The sequence below is a fragment of the Cantharellus anzutake genome (assembly GCF_015039405.1).
Source record: "Cantharellus anzutake strain C23 chromosome Unknown EI90scaffold_24, whole genome shotgun sequence".
Classification (NCBI taxonomy): Eukaryota; Fungi; Basidiomycota; class Agaricomycetes; order Cantharellales; family Hydnaceae; genus Cantharellus; species Cantharellus anzutake.
In genome coordinates, this window is record NW_024066974.1 from 583,445 (window position 1) to 600,420 (window position 16,976).

Sequence of the window (16,976 nt, forward strand, 5' to 3'; positions counted from 1 at the left end):
ACATCCGGGCGACTAAGACTGGCACTATCGTTATTCACCGCCCACAGGCGTGGAGGATGAGCGGACACTGCCTTTTCCTTAAAGGGCGCATTGTTGAGAGGCCGAACTAGCGCGAATTCAAGAGACAAGGTAAGAGGAGAAAGAGTGACCCCAGAAAGTTCACCGCTGGTCGCAATGTTAGCACCGCCGACGAGCAAGGAGCGGTATGATATACCCAGACTTTATTAAATAGTGAACAAATCATCTGATTATCTAACCCCCCGAACGCTTTCAAATGCACGCGGAGCCGTACGCGTGTGTCTACAGTGGGAACGTCAAGATTTGTTGTTTATTTGGTGACACTAGGCCTCCTTGTATTGAAAAGGAAGGCCACCCCTCTTAAACAGCCTATGTATTCAGTTTGAATTATCGACATCATTAAAGAGAGTTCGCCTAGTTCGCCTATCGTCTCGGATTCAACCGGGCTGCTAAGCAACTCTGGCATCATTTCAGGCCCCGTGGTTGCCTTGAAGACGCTTCAATGGATAGGGCGATTGGAGCACAAGAGAGACTCAGTCTAGAAAACCGGACAGAAAAGACATACATCTCGCCTCGTATCTGGATCTTGTCACCGCGTAAAATGTAGTCATCAGGGTCATGACCGGGGCTTCATACGGTATTATAATTACGGAGACGGCCCCGAGCAATCATCCGGGATGCGCAGACAGAGTTTGTTGTTGACTATATGCATTTCTCGTGTTTAAGGAGTTTATGGGGGAAGAGTCCGGTCGATGACTGGCTGAGATCGGAAAACGAGGGAGAATCGAGCCTTTCAGACACTTTCAGTGACTGATCAGTGAACGGGGCGCTTTTTTTTCGAGTCCAAGTACTTAATCACCGATTAATTTGGGATATTATGCACATGCAGCCTATGCAATCCGATTTGAGAAAGAGCGAGCTGACGTTGACTTCCATACGCTGGAATTTGTGTTACGCATGCTCAATCTAAGAAACGAGGAGTCGGCGAATTAACGAATTCCCTTGTCTAAGGAGTCAAGGAGTCATGTGAGACAACAAGGCTTGACGAGTAGCGGAGTTGTCCGAATTATATTGGTGATGTTGTTGCAATCCCAAGTGCAACAAAGTCAGATTTCACCGTGATCTTGCGATTGAGCGCCCTTAGTCATACCGAAAACTCCCAAGTGCAATATGAATCAGACGCCGCATTCTCACCACTTGCTTGCTCTGGGCTCTTTGCTGTTTGGATCCCAACTGCCGGATTCTACAGAGTTTTGCAACCCGGTCATGGACTTGCATGGGCTTGGAATGAGCGTGGAAAAACCTGGGTTCCCCTTCAAGCCAAAGAGCGATATCTGCACCATATCCGTGGGCGCTTGTCTGGCTTTCATTCCGAGAATGAGAAGAACTCGAGAGCTACCAACTTCTAAGCTGGATATATCTTAAGAGTGGTGCTTCTACGAAGTTCAACTTTGCAATGATGTCAGCTTTGGGGGGTGCGACTGCCGTGTGTATCTTCCTCGGAGTTGTTAACCCGCTCCAAAATCTGTCCTCCGCTCGATTGAAGTTAACGGCGCAAGAATAGTCTGCGTATGACGTATGGGCCCTCTCGTGAGAGCGGACTACATAGCCGGGGCCCGTGGATTCGGAGGGAGACCATCTTGGGAAGGACACCGGTTGATAGCCTAGGTTGTCTAATGCAAAGCATGCACATGATGCATACTTGAGCACTGTGTAATAGGTTGTCCAAGTGTAGCAAGGTACCGCCAAACAACTCAGGTTTCTCCAGAATCTGCAACTCCCTTAGAACGGACTGCGCAAATCCTGATCCGAATATGTAGTAGTTGATTACGAAATGGAGATCCAAGCCTGAGGACCACTGATTCCTTGTGCATACTGGTGCCCAACTACCAACTTTGTGCGCACCCAATGCTACAGATAGGCGTTCAAAATAAAAGTTGTTGATTGCTGAACAAATGAAATATCACAAATTCTCCTGAAATGACGCGCAGATGAACCCCTTGCCATCTTGCTTTCTCTGATTTCCGAAGCCGCAAGGTAAGCGCCCCAATTTTGCTGTGGTGGATCCGTCCCAAATGAACTCATTTCCTATCTCCCCCCTCGATGCAATGCTTGTACGATCGCCACCACAACCGTTTCAATCGAAAATTGAATTGGATGGCTAACGCCGAATCATCGTACGTTCTTCCGGGAATTAAAGCACTTGTTCGCAGACTCGCTTACGGCGTATCAAACCAAAGACAGCAGATAATGACTCACTTGCATCATGTCGCAAGTAACATGGTTTTTCCATCTGGTTATGTATGTAGTCAGTGCCTGCGCCCAAACCCGTTAATCCCTCAAGGTTTGAACCATAGTAAAACTTTAGAATTGTAATCATGAAAATCGATCAGGGCCTTAGTTAACCCTAGTCCAATTATGGATCTGTACATGAGGGGATTCTCAATGAATAAATTGCTGTGTAAATTAGACGCCCACGGCGTGGTATGGCCGCTGGCTGAATGGATGATTGTTTGAAATGATTGCGGGCTTGCTCTATTCCGTAGTGCCCCCCCCCAACCCACCGTAAGTTCATCCGAGCTCGTGACAAAATAGTGACTCTTCTGGCTAAGATCGGAGAGTGGTATGCCGATGCATGATAGAATGGACAATGCAGGAGCATGCAATTTTGTAAAAGGAGACAGCGAGACCCTTCGATCTAGTGGTTCGTCTTACCGTGCAGGAGTATCGTCCTAGTTCACAATTAGAAGCTACATAGACCATAGTAATGACAGCTGTAGGGAGTTGAACGTGACCATGGGGACCTGCATCTCGAAGTATCAAGTTCTTTATCTGCTTCTATCGGGCCGTCGATTAAATATTTGACGCATATGCGCATTGGGATCAATTATCAAGCAGTTGGTTCTTCTTTGGCTAAAAGTTGAACATCCGTATTATTTTATATACTCGAACTCAGCGTGGCCTCGGGCATGATGTTCAATGCCCCTCACAGCTAGTTCGAACGCTTGGATGCCGCGCGTCATCTCTTCTGCATTGGTGCATCAACAGGAAGAACAAACAGAGACACATCTAATGTCACCATCATGAAAACCACCCCTCGAAAGCGAGTTCATGGTGATCGATCAGAAGCTTTGCTGGTTCTGGTGATATGACCGCAGCGCATTTTCGTGACTGTTTGGGTGGCGGAAAGGCACATGAAGCGTTTTGCGCGGTACATGGCACGAAAGCTTCAGAGACAGGTCAGGTACGAGAAATCTCAATGTGCATGCCTCCCGCTGGCATTTCCCCGAGGAGTTTGGTAAGTCATTTTCACTTCTTTGGTAGACCAGTAAATCTGAATCGCGGAAATCGGAACGAGAGAAGGTCAAGTAGTATTGAGCGCACCAAAGATGTGGATTCTAAAGAATGCTAGATCAAGAAAACAGCGCAAACCACTGAGCCATTCCATTCAACCCCTAAATATCGATGATTTGAACCAGACTGTCCACAGGAATGGTATACGAAGGAGAAATGGAAAGAGGAAGAGAATAATTAAGATGAAGAGAAGCGAGATGCGGAGCTCAGCCGAAATAGAAGCGGGTTTAGGATGGTAGGTGCTGATTCGATAAAGACGGTTGTAGGGGCGCCGCATTTCCACAACCGGCGGTATAACTGGAGGATCGCGCGCGGGGGCAAGTCCAGAGGGTCATGTGGAGTTGAGCCCGTCTGGGATATGGCCGAGCCCGAGTGGGCGGCTTTACTGCTGCCGTTTCTTTACGTTCTGCGATAGCCACTGCAATCCCTCGAACAATCCCTCTCCAGTAGTTGCGCAGCTGAGTAATGAACATGAGTCCAATTACAAATCGAGTGCAGAAGCAAGTGTTTGTTGTCAGGCATGAGTTGACGGCGTGTTGTATGGAAGACAATTGGTAGACGAGAAATTAGACATAGATTTGCCGCATCTTGATCAGAGCAGCTTCGGCGCGCGTTGATCGACGACTTACCTAGGATGAACGTACCATGAACGATCTCGCATACGGTGCAGGCCAAGCTTCTCGGTGACTTCCGCTGGCGACATGGCTAATCACAAAGCCACCACAACGTCATGATCATATCTTGATAAGTCACGCCGTAAACGCGAAGACAACTTTGACCTACCCCCAGGCAAGTCCTGCTTGTTAGCAAAAACAAGAAGCAAACAATCCTTCATCTCTCTGTCAGCCAATATACGGTGAAGTTCTTGTTTCGCCTCCTCGATTCTTTCGCGATCTTGACTGTCAACAACGAACACGAGACCCTGCGTGCCAGTGTAATAGTGACGCCACAGCGGTCGAATTTTATCCTGGCCACCGACGTCCCATACGTTGAATTTGACGTTCTTATATGTCACTGTTTCGACGTTGAACCCAACTAATTTAGGCAACGACAGATATCGTTGCGTGCGAGCAGCACGGGGATAAACCTCTTATGACCCATGTTTTCCATGCGTAAAGGAAGTACACGCACCAGTCGGTATGGTTGTCACAGACTGATTGAGCTTCAGCTTGTACAAAATTGCTGAAAATGAGCACGTGTGGTGAGTCAAGTTACGGGTCAGCTCAAATCGTGTGCGTACTCGTCTTCCCAGCCGCATCCAGTCCAAGCATCAAAAGCCTCATCTATATGCATGGACAAGTTTGTTACGTGTGTGATGATGCATTTTCATCAATCTTGGTGGAGCCATTGCATACCTCCTTGTTTCCAAATATCTTGGCTGTAGGAAGGCGGTTTCAGTTCCAAACGTTCCCGAAGCATGCATAGAGACGTACCAAGGGCCTTCGACAGATTAGCGCCCATGATAGTCGCGAATTCCGATTTTGTGTTTTCGTGTTACTGTCTGAGGCCTGAAAGGAGTGAAAGGGCGAATTTATCTGAAGCTGTCTTCAGCTAAGGCGTCGGGGACCCTAAGCCCCAAGTAGAAGGCAAAATGGGTTAATTGGGTTAAGAGAAAGTAAGCAAGAGATGAAGAAAACAGCAACGAGGCAAATTCGAGGATGTTGAATGATTGCGACACGTGATCGGATAGCCACACAGTTCGCCGTACCGATTTTATTTTGCACCCGGCTGCCATAACCGATTCGACATCGACAGCTGGAGACGCTAAACTGCTGGGGATGCTCCTATGAACAGGATAGTCTTAAAGAAAGTTTCTGTTCTTTGGAGAGGGTTTGCTACCAACAGCCATGTAGACGGCTTTATTGGTGCAATAGGAAACACGCCATTGGTTTGTGATGTCTGCTGAGCTTCGCAAAAAGGGCTGTTGCGACACCTAGATTGCGCACTAGATAAAACTGAAGAGGCTCTCTGAGGAAACGGGATGCACCATATTGGGCAAGGCTGAATTTCAGAATCCAGGCGGGAGTGTGAAAGATCGCGCGGCGCTCTACGTCGTTAAGGACGCTGAGGAGAAGGGCAGGCAGGTCCCCTTTCCTCTGCTTTCTTAAATTACATCGTTTTTCTTACCATATGGGGTCGGGCAGGCTGAAGCCAGGTGGAACAGTGGTAGAAGGCACGGCTGGCAACACCGGAATCGGTTTGGCACATGTATGTCGCTCAAAGGGTTACAAATGTGTTATATACATGCCCAACACGCAGGTATGATGCGCTCCCATCAGCCACGATCTCCGTAACTCAATTTGGCCTTGGAAGAGCCAAGAAAAAATAGATCTGCTGCAGATGTTGGGCGCAGATGTTCGCCCAGTACCAGGTCAGGGAAGCCACTCGAACCCTTCATGTGCTTTGGCTCAGGTGGTCGGTTATAGCCGTCGCGTACGAGAATCCAGAAAATTACAATCACCAGGCCAAACGATATGCGGAATCCATTTCAAATGCTGTTTGGACGGATCAATTCGATAATATTGCTAACGCCCGTGCCCATTATGAAACGACTGGCCCTGAAATCTGGGCTCAGACAAAGGGAACTGTCCACGCGTTCATCTGCGCAACAGGGACAGGAGGAACTTTAGCTGGCGTTGGCAGATTCCTGCGTGAGGTGTCTGCCAAAGAAGGCAAAAAGGTCGAAAGCTGGCTGGCTGATCCTCCAGGAAGTGTGTTAGATAGCTACATGAATTCAGGTGGCAAGCTCATGGAGCGTTCGGGTAGTTCCATAACTGAAGGTGCGGATCGCGTATCGTTTGTTTCATTCATCTCTCAGCTGACCTCCAAAATCTGGTGCCCATCTTCTACTCGTGTTGAGGGATCGGCCAAGGGCGTGTCACCCAAAATCTTGCGACAGAGATAGGGAACTTATCGGGCTCGATGACGATTCCTGATGAAAAGTCAATAGAGATGGTGTACAGACTGCTTGACGAGGAAGGTCTTTATGTTGGTGCAAGCACAGCATTAAACGTTGTCGCCGCTTACGAGCTAGCGAGAAAGCTAGGCCCAGGTTCGTAATTGCGGTAATATTCGATACCCTTGACCTGATTGTCCAAATTCCCCTTCAGGCAGAACCGTGGTCACCGTCCTATGTGATGGAGCATATAGGTAAGTTCAGGCACTACCGGCATACTTGCCGTTATGGCCATTGCCCTTCCACCAGGGGACATTCTTGTGGGCAGTAATCTGATTGTCTTATTTCAGATATCAAACCCGTCTGTTTTCTCGGAAATGGTTGGAATCCAAAAGTCTGAATATTCCTGACCACTTGCGAAAATACGTTGTACTTCCTTGATATATGTGGGCAAGCACTCTATCTATGGTCTAGCGCAATCCATGGCATGCCGCAAGCGTATGGTCCCCTTGATGCTATGCCGGACCATCAGAATAATCCGCAACACGCATTATCAGCGCGGCCATTCTGCATTTGTATTTCCGGTCAGAACCCACCTTCCTTTCCATGCCTGTGGAATCAATTCTTCATTATTGTGGTAATAGGAAAAACAGGCAGTTCTGTACGCCATTCACTGTCGTTTTTGTTAAGAGTTGCTTCGATACTGTTGCAAAAAGCGCTCAAGAGCCCATGTGGACATTATTGTTTATCCTTTGCTGCTTGCGCGGGGGGCCTGATGCGATTATGTATGACTAAACGAACCCTTCGCTTACATAAAGCACGGTGTGATCCGCACTAGCCTGCTCAGCAACCCCTTGTGACAATCTTGGACCCTTTTGGTCATATTAACACTTGCACCCTAAGCGACTTATCTTGATGAATTTGCTGGAGATCGTCCCTATCGACATTTGGCGTAGGGGCCCCTAAGGCAGGAGCGCCCGTGACGTGTCCGGACGCAACATTTTTGCTTCATTTGGTGGCTCAAGTGCGGCCACGTGGAGGGCCGTGACTGCGTGTGGGAATATTCAACTTGAATAATTCGTCCTGTGACTTTCTCTCACATTCGTCGGTATGGATGTGAATATTCCACTTCATTACCACTATGGAAATATGCCAGAGCATGGGATCCCCTATCCTTATCCACAATCCCGCGCAGCTGCACCAGCCCCATGGTACCCGAATCCGTATCCCTACCAACATGCACCCCACACTGCCGCGTTTCCTTATTCCCCTCAGGCTCCACCCTGGCATGATTCTAATCGACCAATGAATGTCAATGTTTATAACTCCTGCCCAAATCCGATAAGCTCGGGGAATGCGCCACAAAATGAGAAGAAGGGAGGTGGAGGAGATCAGAAGCAAAAGCAAAGTCAGAATCAAGCTGACCAACTCGAGGGGGATGATAAGAGTAATAAACACAATCAGAACACCCAAAGTCAGAAGGGTGGTGGTAAGAAAGGTGCGATTCAAGAGGCGACTTTCATCGTTCGCGCAAATTGACGACAGGATGAAACGCGCACAGGAGGCGACAAAGCAGACCCAAGAAGGGTGGGGTGGCCTTTGACAGTACTAACCGGCTCCGGTAATGATCGTCTCACCTACGACCTTCGCGACGTGCCTTATCGTGCCATACTTCATCGTGCTACTCCTACATTGTCTGCCTCTTACCCTCACCAATTTCAACCAACCAGTACGCTGCTGCCTCAAACCCTGCGCAACGCCGGATTGTTCTCTCCTCCTGTTGACTCCATTTGGATAATATCCCGTCATTTCCCTTGGTGCATTCACGTAACTGGGTCGCCCTATCTAGTGCTGGATAACCTCCTCACTCAGCTTCATGAGGAGTTGTGGAGGTTTGTTCAGGAGAGTGAGTACTGGGCAACAACTGATGAAAAGCGTCTTGAAGTCGCAGCTGCCTGCCGTTCCAACTGTGCATCTGCGGCAAAAATCGCCCCACCCACATTTACATACGGTGCATCATCAGATTCGTTACCTGAATCCTCAACTTCTCTTGTTGCTCGGTCGCTCACATCTCGTCCGCGAGACGTGGTTGATGGAATTAGGCGTATTGACTGGCTGGTTGACCAGACTGTGTTTGTGGGACTCGAAAAAGATGATGAATTCGTAGCGTTACGGGTTCAAGATAAAGAAAGGCATCCTTCGACGTGGGTTTTGACATTAGCCTCAAACGCGGCTTCTCGTTCGCAGATGGACCACAACTCTTTAATCCGGACTTATTCACTTATGCACCATATTCCTAATGACCCGGTCTTACTGCTCCGTGCAAGTTCTGTTTGGTGAATTGGAGATTGAACTGCCAAGTACCATGACGACGAACCCTCCAGATTTTTCATAATGCCTTCTTGTCACGTATCGCTGAAGTTTCGGTTTCTCCGTTGTTCATAACATAAAGCATAGTCCGCCGTAATTTTCTAGACCGCCTTCTCGTCTGATTAACTCTGCTGGCTGATTGTTCCCATTCCCTTCGTCGCCTCCCATTTCCCATATCAGTAGGAACCAGCCTGTCGACCTCATTTATTCTTCTTACGCATCACTAGTTCTGCTCACATGTAATCCCTCACTGGCCTCACGCTCTTATCATGATATCCATGTTGGTCCCATATCTAACCCTTCTCACGTCTGCTTGCGACAAACATGTGTAATTCCAGAGAAGAATTATTATTACAAGATTTTCATCTCCGCCCTTCGGGTTCCAATGGCCCTGTTGTTGATGTGCCGAGATTGCTGCGTGTGGAGCATCATTGCGTGCAAGTCATACGTGGAATTGTTGCGCAAAAGAGTGACATATCCGACAAGAATAAGGCTGAAAATGAATGAAGGGCGGCGCAAAGCGATGATGGAAAACATGCCCCAAAGAGAGAACTGAAGGAACAAGTATAGTATAGGGTATACATCGAGGATATTCATCAAAAGGTCCACTGCCGATGGGGAAAAAGAACGAAATAACCAAATGAACTTGTTTTTCCAATGAAGGAGGGGTATGACGAAAAATGAAAGACGGCAACATAACGTATGATGTCAAATGATTGCGAATGACATAGCAAGAATACCAGCTCAAGACTAAAACGCATCATTTTCCACACCAATTCGGTCGTCCGTTGTTTCGTTTCGCGCACTAGCGAAACTCAAGAAGTTCACCCAAAAAGATTCTTGAACCACTGCAAGAACCGGTCCCAGAAACCACCTTGCCACCCATCCTCTCTCGGCATGGCACTCACCCACATTTGACCGGTACCAACTTTAATGTCAACGCCCACCCTTCCTCTTTCTAGACCTTCCTCCATCGTTCTCTCCGATCCCTTCTGTCGCCCACTCATACTAGTCGTCGGGAACCGACCCGTGCTGCGCTGCACAATGAATCTAGGGAAAAGTTTCATAAAGCTGTGAAGCTCAGGATTCTCGAGCGGAGGGAAAGTCCATGTACGGAGCTGAGGATCATTTAGCATAGAGATTGAATTGAAGGACTGCACAGTCATGCCACTCGGACTGGCACGCATGGACGAAGCCTGAGGGGGCATCGGAGGGGGCACGAGCGGTGTGTCTAAGCCAGTTGGGGATGTTGGCTCGTCTAGCTGTGCGTTAAGGCTGGATTGATTTGATCTGCTTGGATCGAGAAAAGGATTGGAAGGTGCTCTACCGCGTGAAGCAATGGCAGTATGTGTCCCAGGCGATGTGGAAAGCTCCGAAGAGCCAACGAGTGTGGCGCTCTCATCTTCCGGAATAGGTGGACCCCTCGACAAATCAAAACTTGCCAATGAGGGTGATGATTCATTCAGTGATTCGCTGAAGCCGAGCACCTAGAAAAGAGGAAAGAATAAATAAACAGTATTCGGTCAAGTAGTTGGAAATCCTTTGCGAAAATTGCAACCCGACAGGTGGTATGTGGGATTGAAGAGCATGATTCTCACCCCTTTAAGGATATCAACAGCGTCGTGGGTGAATTCCTTCCCAGCGGTTTCAATGAATATAGCCTGTAGACAATTTACCATCAGACAATTGACGTCCACAAGAAAACACGAACGAGTGAAAGCATATTTATTAACTTACGTCGTCAATTTCCCATTGGATGATTTTCCCGCCGGCACCGCCCAGGGTTTCTGGGAGAGTTTGAAGCCTTAAGATGCCGTAAAGACCTTCAAAGAAAGGGTGGGTGCCTGGCACACCCGAAACGCAGTGCGATTGAATAAATTTCTCTACCCTCTCATGTCTTTCTCTCTTTGCCAGCGGGCCGCTTGGTGAAGCACGAGCGGCGAGAGTTAGGGAATTCCCAGGCTGGTCGAGGAGAGAAGAGCTCGGAATTCTGAGATTCGCCGTATGGATTGGTCCGTGTGAAATGAGGATCGCACTGAAGCTTGAAGCCTAGTATAGGTCGCACGATGGGCAGGCGCCGTGTTGGCGAGTGTCTGGGACATCAATCTTCCGGAAAGGTCATCCTGATCGTAGTACCTGGGGGAAAAATCTCTGTTCAATATCCGTACACGCTTCATGTACCGAGATGTGAATCACCATTTCCGACAAAGATCAACGAATGCATCCAAGTCCTCCTGTCTAGGCTCCAAATAATCATTCAAGGACGTCTGGCGAAGTTTAGAATTTTGGAGTTTGGACACCGGGCTAGGAGTGTCGAATGATGCATTGTTGTTGTCTTGGCGGGGATGCAGCACGGTGCCCAGGCTCGTTCGGCGAGCAGTGTCAACGCGAGAGGAAGGGTAAGGAGGTGATCGCGATCGATTCTTGGCGGACAACAATGGTGGGGGACGTGGGGACGTTGAAGGAGGGAGTTCATACAAAAGGGTGGTGGGCGACTGGTTGGATGTCGCTGAGCCGTGCTGGTGCTGTGCTCTATCTGTCCCGGAAGGAGTGCCTACGTGGCCTGGCGCGATCCTGATCGGCGGTGGCGGCGGACCCCTTCCAAGGGCTGGTAAGGGGGTGGAAGAAGAAGTTGTACGGTACCCAGAGGACGCCATGCGAGTCCGTAAAGTGTTTACTGCCCGAGACTAAGTGGAACAGAAAGCAGCAACCAACTTCTGGCTTCGCTGAATTTTACGAGGCTGTGCACGGTCACTGGGTGACGTGACAAATCACCGTCACACGTGTTCCGCGCGACTACAACTCCACGACAATCATGAAAAAGATTGTTTAGTGGATGCTGGAGGTGCCAAATGCACTGGAAAATTATTGCCGGAAGCAATGAAGCGATCATCAGTTGTGATTTCCAAGCGGTCGCTTACATGGTTACTCAATCTTACGAACGGCGATTCGGCACACTGGACATCGCTGAATCACTTTATACAAACGCAGAAGTAACATTGATTCTAAGCAGCTTTTTTGCCAATCCTTCCTCTGTGGGCAGCGATGCACGCCTTCTGTTGTGGTAGTCCTTGTTCCCCGTTCCTCAGCGAGAAATTCATTATATCGGAGCACCACGATCAATTCTTCAATATTAGCATTATCGATCTTGCCTCCACATGGTTTAGGCTCCGCGATATTGGCTAGTTCGCGTTCATATCTAGGCAGTTCATCTCTGTCTCCCCTGGTTCCGTACTCAATCGGATCACATTGGCCTTGTTATGCAATGGAAGTGCCCAAATTGGGCCCTCCATAGGTAACTTTCCACAGAAAGTGAGGAGTTGAAAGCACGGAGTTTAAACCAACAACTCTATTTTTCGCTTGCGTGTTACATATTGCCGGTCGATGGACTCCATCCAAGTATTTATGACTACATATATCATGCACACTGGTACAATGCACGGATCTAGAGGCGACCCGGGGACCGTTTTGGTCATGGTTCAGTTGGAGTTATACGATGTAGTGTGGCTTCGACCAGAAAATCTTAACCGGCGACGATTCCAGATATGGGATACTCGTCTACTCCCTGACCGACCCGAAGATTTCTCCGTATGGGTCCTCAGAGCCTTTTAGGGACCGGTATTGCTTCCATGTATGTTTCTGTCTCCGATCTTTGCTCCTGTATGCATATCGTTCTTCCGCCTACACTATTACCGGCCGGGTGCTTAATGACGAAAGTGCATGTTTGTGGACTGCCTTATTTGTTGCTTTTCTGGGAGATGAACACTAGTTGAATTCTCCATCGCTCCGCCTTGACGCCTATCCCCCAGCACCTCGACCAGCACCTTCCAGCCGCGCCCATGTCCAGCATGCCTTTCATTGGGGCCAGAGGAATTTGGCACCGTGCTTGTCCTCTCATGCTACTGTGCGGCGTTCAGTCCGTTTCTCCGACGGCCCCGGCCTCTTTGCGGCTATGGTGTGGTTGCGAGAAGGCTCATCATTTTTGTTTCGGCCAGAATGCTGGGGTGCTGACGATTTGTTCCTGGGACATGTTGCCATTCCATCGTTGTGCTTGAAGAGAATTGTACCCCACATATCAGTCAACCCATCCTGAACGATTAGTAGAGTCAGCTGAGGGTGCCGGTCTCGGTCACAACTTTCAGGCGTCTGTTTACATTCAGACTGTCGTCACCTTCTTGACCCTGTCGAAGTTCCCAAGGTTGCGGTAGCCGCCAGCCCATGTTATTCCCCTTACCCCTCGTGAAATTCGCGGTGCTCTTTCTCGAAAGATTGGGCCCAGCCACAACTGCGCACTGGAAGAGACTCTCCCACTTCAGGCAACCCAGGACCCGATAGGCTGGTTATGAATATTTTTTTTGCACCCTAACGTAATCATAATATGGCGGAGACACACGGTGCTTGGTTGAGTGACGAATCTTGCCGTGATTGTAATGCAAAAGTCAACGGAGATTCTTAGTCCGATTGTCACGGCAATTTTTTAAGGTTTACTTGTGATCCAACATATGCACTGAGTGTACCACTTATCTAGGCAGGTTACCAGCCTCTATTAGAATCCACTTATCCAGTTAGCTGACTGTGTAAGCTCGTGAGAATCCCGAAGAGGTGGCTGGAAGTGGAAGATGCCGTTTGCCGAACAAACGTGACCTTAGGCAGTCTTATCTTACCAGCTTTAGGATCAATTGTTATTGAGACCCTCCTCCTGTCACGTATCCATTATCACTCTGGGACCTTGGAGTCTTCATCAGCGAGAGTCTGCGCGCGATGTTGGGATCGGTTCACCAAGCGCTACTACTTTTTTCCGCCGTTCAGTATTCTCTTCTTGTCGAGCGCACTGCCTTCGTATGTCGGATATTGCAGTTTTACTCTCTGACATTCCCCGATTAACATTTCACATGCTTGTGGTGTGCTGCAGGGATTTCGGGTACTTTCATACATTATCATCTCCCCCCTTATCATACTTGGGATTTTGGTGTGTATCATGCTCGTCATTATATGTGTCTTTCTCCTTAAATCAGAAAATGGCTACATGACCTTTCAATCTCATGGACAGGACATTGTTGCTTATGTGATCGCACGCACACTGCAAGCATTCGAACACCATCCGCATGTAAAATTTGGAGAATCAAAAAGTGGCATCCTTGCCAGTAAGAAAGAAGCCCTACCGTTCAAGAAATCAGAGGACCCTACTATCGAGAGGCGCCACGCCAACCCTGCTATCCAATTAGAGCAGGTCGCCGAAGAAACTACCGACGGCCCAGGTTCCGGTGATGGTGGAAATAGTGCCAGCAAAGATAGCAGTGGCGGCGGTGGCAGAGGCGCGACGAAATATTTGAGCAAACCTAATAGCAGACCGTCGTGCACTCCCTACGCTGCAAACGAGGAATTGAGCGGGGTTGGACTGTTCAGTCCTGCACCGACCCGGCCCACGACACCAACCTCTCACCGTGAGAGCAAGAACTCGAATCCCACGTCCACATTAGGTTCTTCTTTTCTCATGACGTCTGCCACTCGTTTGGAGGAGTGAGATCGCTATCGAGTGCCAATGCTTCTCATGGCTCTATCTTGGTGTGAAATCTTGGCGATTGAATTTACTTCTTGGGACGCGTGCGGAGGGGGAGCTCGGCATGGCCTGGGTTAGGCTGAATCGCGGTCGCTTTGAGTCCGCGCAGCCATTTCGGTCCCGAGGACGATAGTTATCATGGACGTCATCAGGATTATCGGACCGATGTTGAGCTCCTGCGGTCGTTGCTGGTAGTGCCATGTTTGTCTCCTGTCTGCAGTTTGTGGTATTGCAATACACAATGAAATGCTGCCACCCCATCAGTTCCCTTCTATACAGCTGATCGTACCAGGCTCAGGGTTCAAGAGAAGGCAGCTGCCCAGGAGATGCCCCTTACGGTGATATGCCATTGGGAAGCCAAATACGGGGAGGTGAATAAACAGATAAATAGTGTACACAGGAATTAATATGCCCAAGAACGTAATTGATCTCGGGTGAAGTATGGGGGCTTCCATTGGAGAGCGTTGGGATCAATACGACGTTTGACTTTACGCTGCGTTTTCTCGAAGGCCTCTTTCGCAGCATCAGTTAGACAGAGTATGTGAGTATTCCGTTGACTTTTAATCATCTGCATTGATAGCAGGCTAATGCGATCAGAGGGGAACGCCGTAGCGTTGTGAGTATTGCAATGGATGACGACAGGAATACACGGATATACTTACGTATAGTGTATATCGGCTTGAGTTATTGATGTTTTATGTGCGATTTCGTCGAGGGAAACATCTGTAGGCTCATGCTCTAGCAGGTATTCCATTATCTTCTCTGCCCAAAAGGCTCGGTAACTGATTAACCCCAAATCACTGAGAGGCTTCTCAGGACTACCCGTTTTCCCCTCGCGCTTGCTGAGTTCATAGGAAAATTCGATCAGGAGGCGACCAAAGCCATGCCGCTGATGTTGTGGGAGGGTCAAGATACAGGCTAGGTTGTATCCTTCGGCACTCTCTTTCTCTTTTGAGAAGTATCCGACCGTGTGGCAGCCCGATGAGTCTCGCAGGCACATAATGTAGAACATGAATGGCTGTACATCGTAGTGTAACGTCTTACTGCGGAAGAGTAACTTTGAGATATCGTCGTTAAGATCGGAAAAGCGACGCACTGATCTAGGAAGCACTTCGATAGTAGACTCAGGTTACGGCACCACTGCAATTGCTTTTTCCCATCGATCTCAAAAAAGGAAATGTCTTCGTGCCGATATATCTCATTTCCAGGAGGATGAAGCATCTTGCATTTTTTTCTGTGACGACCGAACATTACAGGGGAAGGGAAATAGGAGAGGCAAAGTTCGCAAATATAGAGGATGGGGAGATGGGCGAACTCAGCGGGGTAAGGGCTAAAGTACCAGGCTTCGACAAGATGCTTCCCGATTTGAAGCTTATTCAGGTTCTTTACTCGAGCAATTTCGTGCACATTCTGAGTCATGGAACCCGATGTACGGAGCTTTTCGATCTCTTGCTCCTTGCTCTGCACCGGAGGCGCCTTCTGTGGATCAGGTAAGTAAGTCGAGCCGTCCACATCGATGTCCATTAGGCTCTCTCCTTCCAATGGCTCGTTCTCTCCTTCAGCATCTTCATCTTCTCCAAAAGCGTCCAGATCCCCAAAAGTAGTATCCTGTGTCTCCTGAAGATCCAACGTCTCAAATGGTTCCATCCCTTGGCTCTCGTCAGGCTCAACGGTACTCGCCATACGTTTCTGTGGCGTAGAGATGGGTACTGGGGTAGCTGAGCCTCGGGTGGATGGGGTTGACTTTGTTTTCTTCGTTGTCTTCCGAGCCCCGACTTTAGTTTTCTGAGCAGCTGTCTCCTTCTTACTCGGTGGAGCTGGAGGAGCTTTGGGTTTGGGCCACTCAAGGTCCTTCGACAATATGACCCATGACCCAGGAATCCAATCGTCTAGACGTTTATTATACCCGACATAGTGGCAATAGAATTCCTTCATGTCTGCAGGATCAACAGGCGCAGGAGCGTAGATGCTTTGGGGCTTGTCACGCAAGCTCAGTATCTCAGCTTGTCGTTCTTCTACGTGCCCTCAGCATGCCTATTAACCCATAATTTGCAGCCTGCTACAATAGTTTCGAGATCCCATTGACCAGCAGGGGTGACTTGAGCTGGCGTATCATCGTGAGGCTGGGGCTGAGAGACCATGAAACCAGGTTGTCAGTGACTCGTTCTGAAGCGCCTCGGCTTACTGCGGACCAAACAACTATCAACAAGGGTCTGGGCCAGTGTTCTTTCTGTCGGTCTGAACGCGTTGTTACGCGGAATCATCTCGTGTTAGGGTGTATGTCTTACAGCTATGGAAACTATAGACGCGTTTCTGCGGGGGGAACGGCTGTGAGTGATGTCCATCGCGTCTTTCGTTCTCAACAGAAGTGCCATTGAGCTCTGATTGTTACTCAGGACCATGACAATCTAGATGGGACCCCCGAGCGTGTAACGTCGCTCCACCTACCGGAAGGGATGTCTGAACTAGACTTGGCTGTTTCGCGTCTGGCTCAGAGAAACTCTCCGCATTTGCGTCAGCCCCGTGACCCTCGGGGGATGGGACAGTACCACTCCTCTCAGCAGAGCCGGAATTCTTATCACTCTGCGAGTACGGCCTCTACTGCAGTAGAGAAGGACAATGGTACCTGAGTCCTAGTTATAAACTAAGTAAAACCCAGGAGTACAATTACACCGGCTCGACGGACCTTCAGTCCAGCGTGGCGACAACTGAGACTGGATCCTCGCACTGGGATGGCGCAACAACGCGAAATGGACCATGGAGTGCGCGCATCCGTCA

The 16,976-nt window shown here is 49.0% G+C and overlaps 7 protein-coding genes across 7 annotated transcripts; 4 read left to right on the top strand and 3 right to left on the bottom strand.

The window, feature by feature from the left end:
* Positions 1-3,754: 3,754 nt before the first annotated feature.
* Positions 3,755-4,833, bottom strand: EI90DRAFT_3145662 (CPS1 protein; the record flags this gene model as incomplete). Its single annotated transcript, XM_039065322.1, has 7 exons — positions 3,755-3,830; positions 4,002-4,077; positions 4,156-4,407; positions 4,504-4,554; positions 4,613-4,655; positions 4,728-4,750; positions 4,806-4,833. 7 exons carry the CDS (start codon positions 4,831-4,833, stop codon positions 3,755-3,757), a joined length of 549 nt encoding a protein of 182 aa, XP_038915903.1.
* A 165-nt stretch (positions 4,834-4,998) lies between these two features.
* EI90DRAFT_2996209 (cysteine synthase) lies at positions 4,999-6,810 on the top strand. Its single transcript, XM_039056211.1, has 8 exons — positions 4,999-5,260; positions 5,322-5,456; positions 5,524-5,631; positions 5,686-5,743; positions 5,799-6,152; positions 6,233-6,424; positions 6,483-6,522; positions 6,619-6,810. The coding sequence occupies exons 1-8, from the start codon at positions 5,159-5,161 to the stop codon at positions 6,707-6,709; spliced, it is 1,080 nt and encodes a 359-aa protein (XP_038915904.1). The 5' UTR covers positions 4,999-5,158; the 3' UTR covers positions 6,710-6,810.
* A 568-nt stretch (positions 6,811-7,378) lies between these two features.
* EI90DRAFT_3123822 (uncharacterized protein) lies at positions 7,379-8,608 on the top strand (the record flags this gene model as incomplete). Its single annotated transcript, XM_039063646.1, has 2 exons — positions 7,379-7,766; positions 7,830-8,608. The coding sequence occupies 2 exons, from the start codon at positions 7,379-7,381 to the stop codon at positions 8,606-8,608; spliced, it is 1,167 nt and encodes a 388-aa protein (XP_038915905.1).
* An 854-nt stretch (positions 8,609-9,462) lies between these two features.
* Positions 9,463-11,295, bottom strand: EI90DRAFT_3123823 (uncharacterized protein; the record flags this gene model as incomplete). The annotated part of the gene is made up of 5 exons (XM_039063647.1): positions 9,463-10,125; positions 10,237-10,299; positions 10,376-10,600; positions 10,675-10,774; positions 10,835-11,295. The coding sequence occupies 5 exons, from the start codon at positions 11,293-11,295 to the stop codon at positions 9,463-9,465; spliced, it is 1,512 nt and encodes a 503-aa protein (XP_038915906.1).
* Positions 11,296-12,141: 846 nt separating this feature from the next.
* EI90DRAFT_3058508 (uncharacterized protein) lies at positions 12,142-12,838 on the top strand. Its single transcript, XM_039060368.1, has one exon. It carries the CDS (start codon positions 12,478-12,480, stop codon positions 12,691-12,693), a length of 216 nt encoding a protein of 71 aa, XP_038915907.1. The 5' UTR covers positions 12,142-12,477; the 3' UTR covers positions 12,694-12,838.
* Positions 12,839-13,616: 778 nt separating this feature from the next.
* On the top strand, positions 13,617-14,162 carry EI90DRAFT_3123824 (uncharacterized protein; the record flags this gene model as incomplete). Its single annotated transcript, XM_039063648.1, has 1 exon — positions 13,617-14,162. The coding sequence occupies one exon, from the start codon at positions 13,617-13,619 to the stop codon at positions 14,160-14,162; it is 546 nt and encodes a 181-aa protein (XP_038915908.1).
* Positions 14,163-14,856: 694 nt separating this feature from the next.
* On the bottom strand, positions 14,857-16,133 carry EI90DRAFT_3016528 (acyl-CoA N-acyltransferase; the record flags this gene model as incomplete). Its single annotated transcript, XM_039057003.1, has 2 exons — positions 14,857-15,241; positions 15,295-16,133. The coding sequence occupies 2 exons, from the start codon at positions 16,131-16,133 to the stop codon at positions 14,857-14,859; spliced, it is 1,224 nt and encodes a 407-aa protein (XP_038915909.1).
* Positions 16,134-16,976: the final 843 nt, after the last annotated feature.

Bases quoted from the DNA above. Each gene is read 5' to 3' on its own strand.
- EI90DRAFT_2996209 (XM_039056211.1), top strand. From the start codon at position 5,159: ATGAACAGGATAGTCTTAAAGAAAGTTTCTGTTCTTTGGAGAGGGTTT. The intron at 5,744-5,798 runs GTCAGGGAAGCC...GGTCGGTTATAG, and splicing joins AGATGTTCGCCCAGTACCAG to CCGTCGCGTACGAGAATCCA. The intron at 6,425-6,482 runs GTTCGTAATTGC...ATTCCCCTTCAG, and splicing joins AGCGAGAAAGCTAGGCCCAG to GCAGAACCGTGGTCACCGTC.
- EI90DRAFT_3058508 (XM_039060368.1), top strand. From the start codon at position 12,478: ATGTCCAGCATGCCTTTCATTGGGGCCAGAGGAATTTGGCACCGTGCT.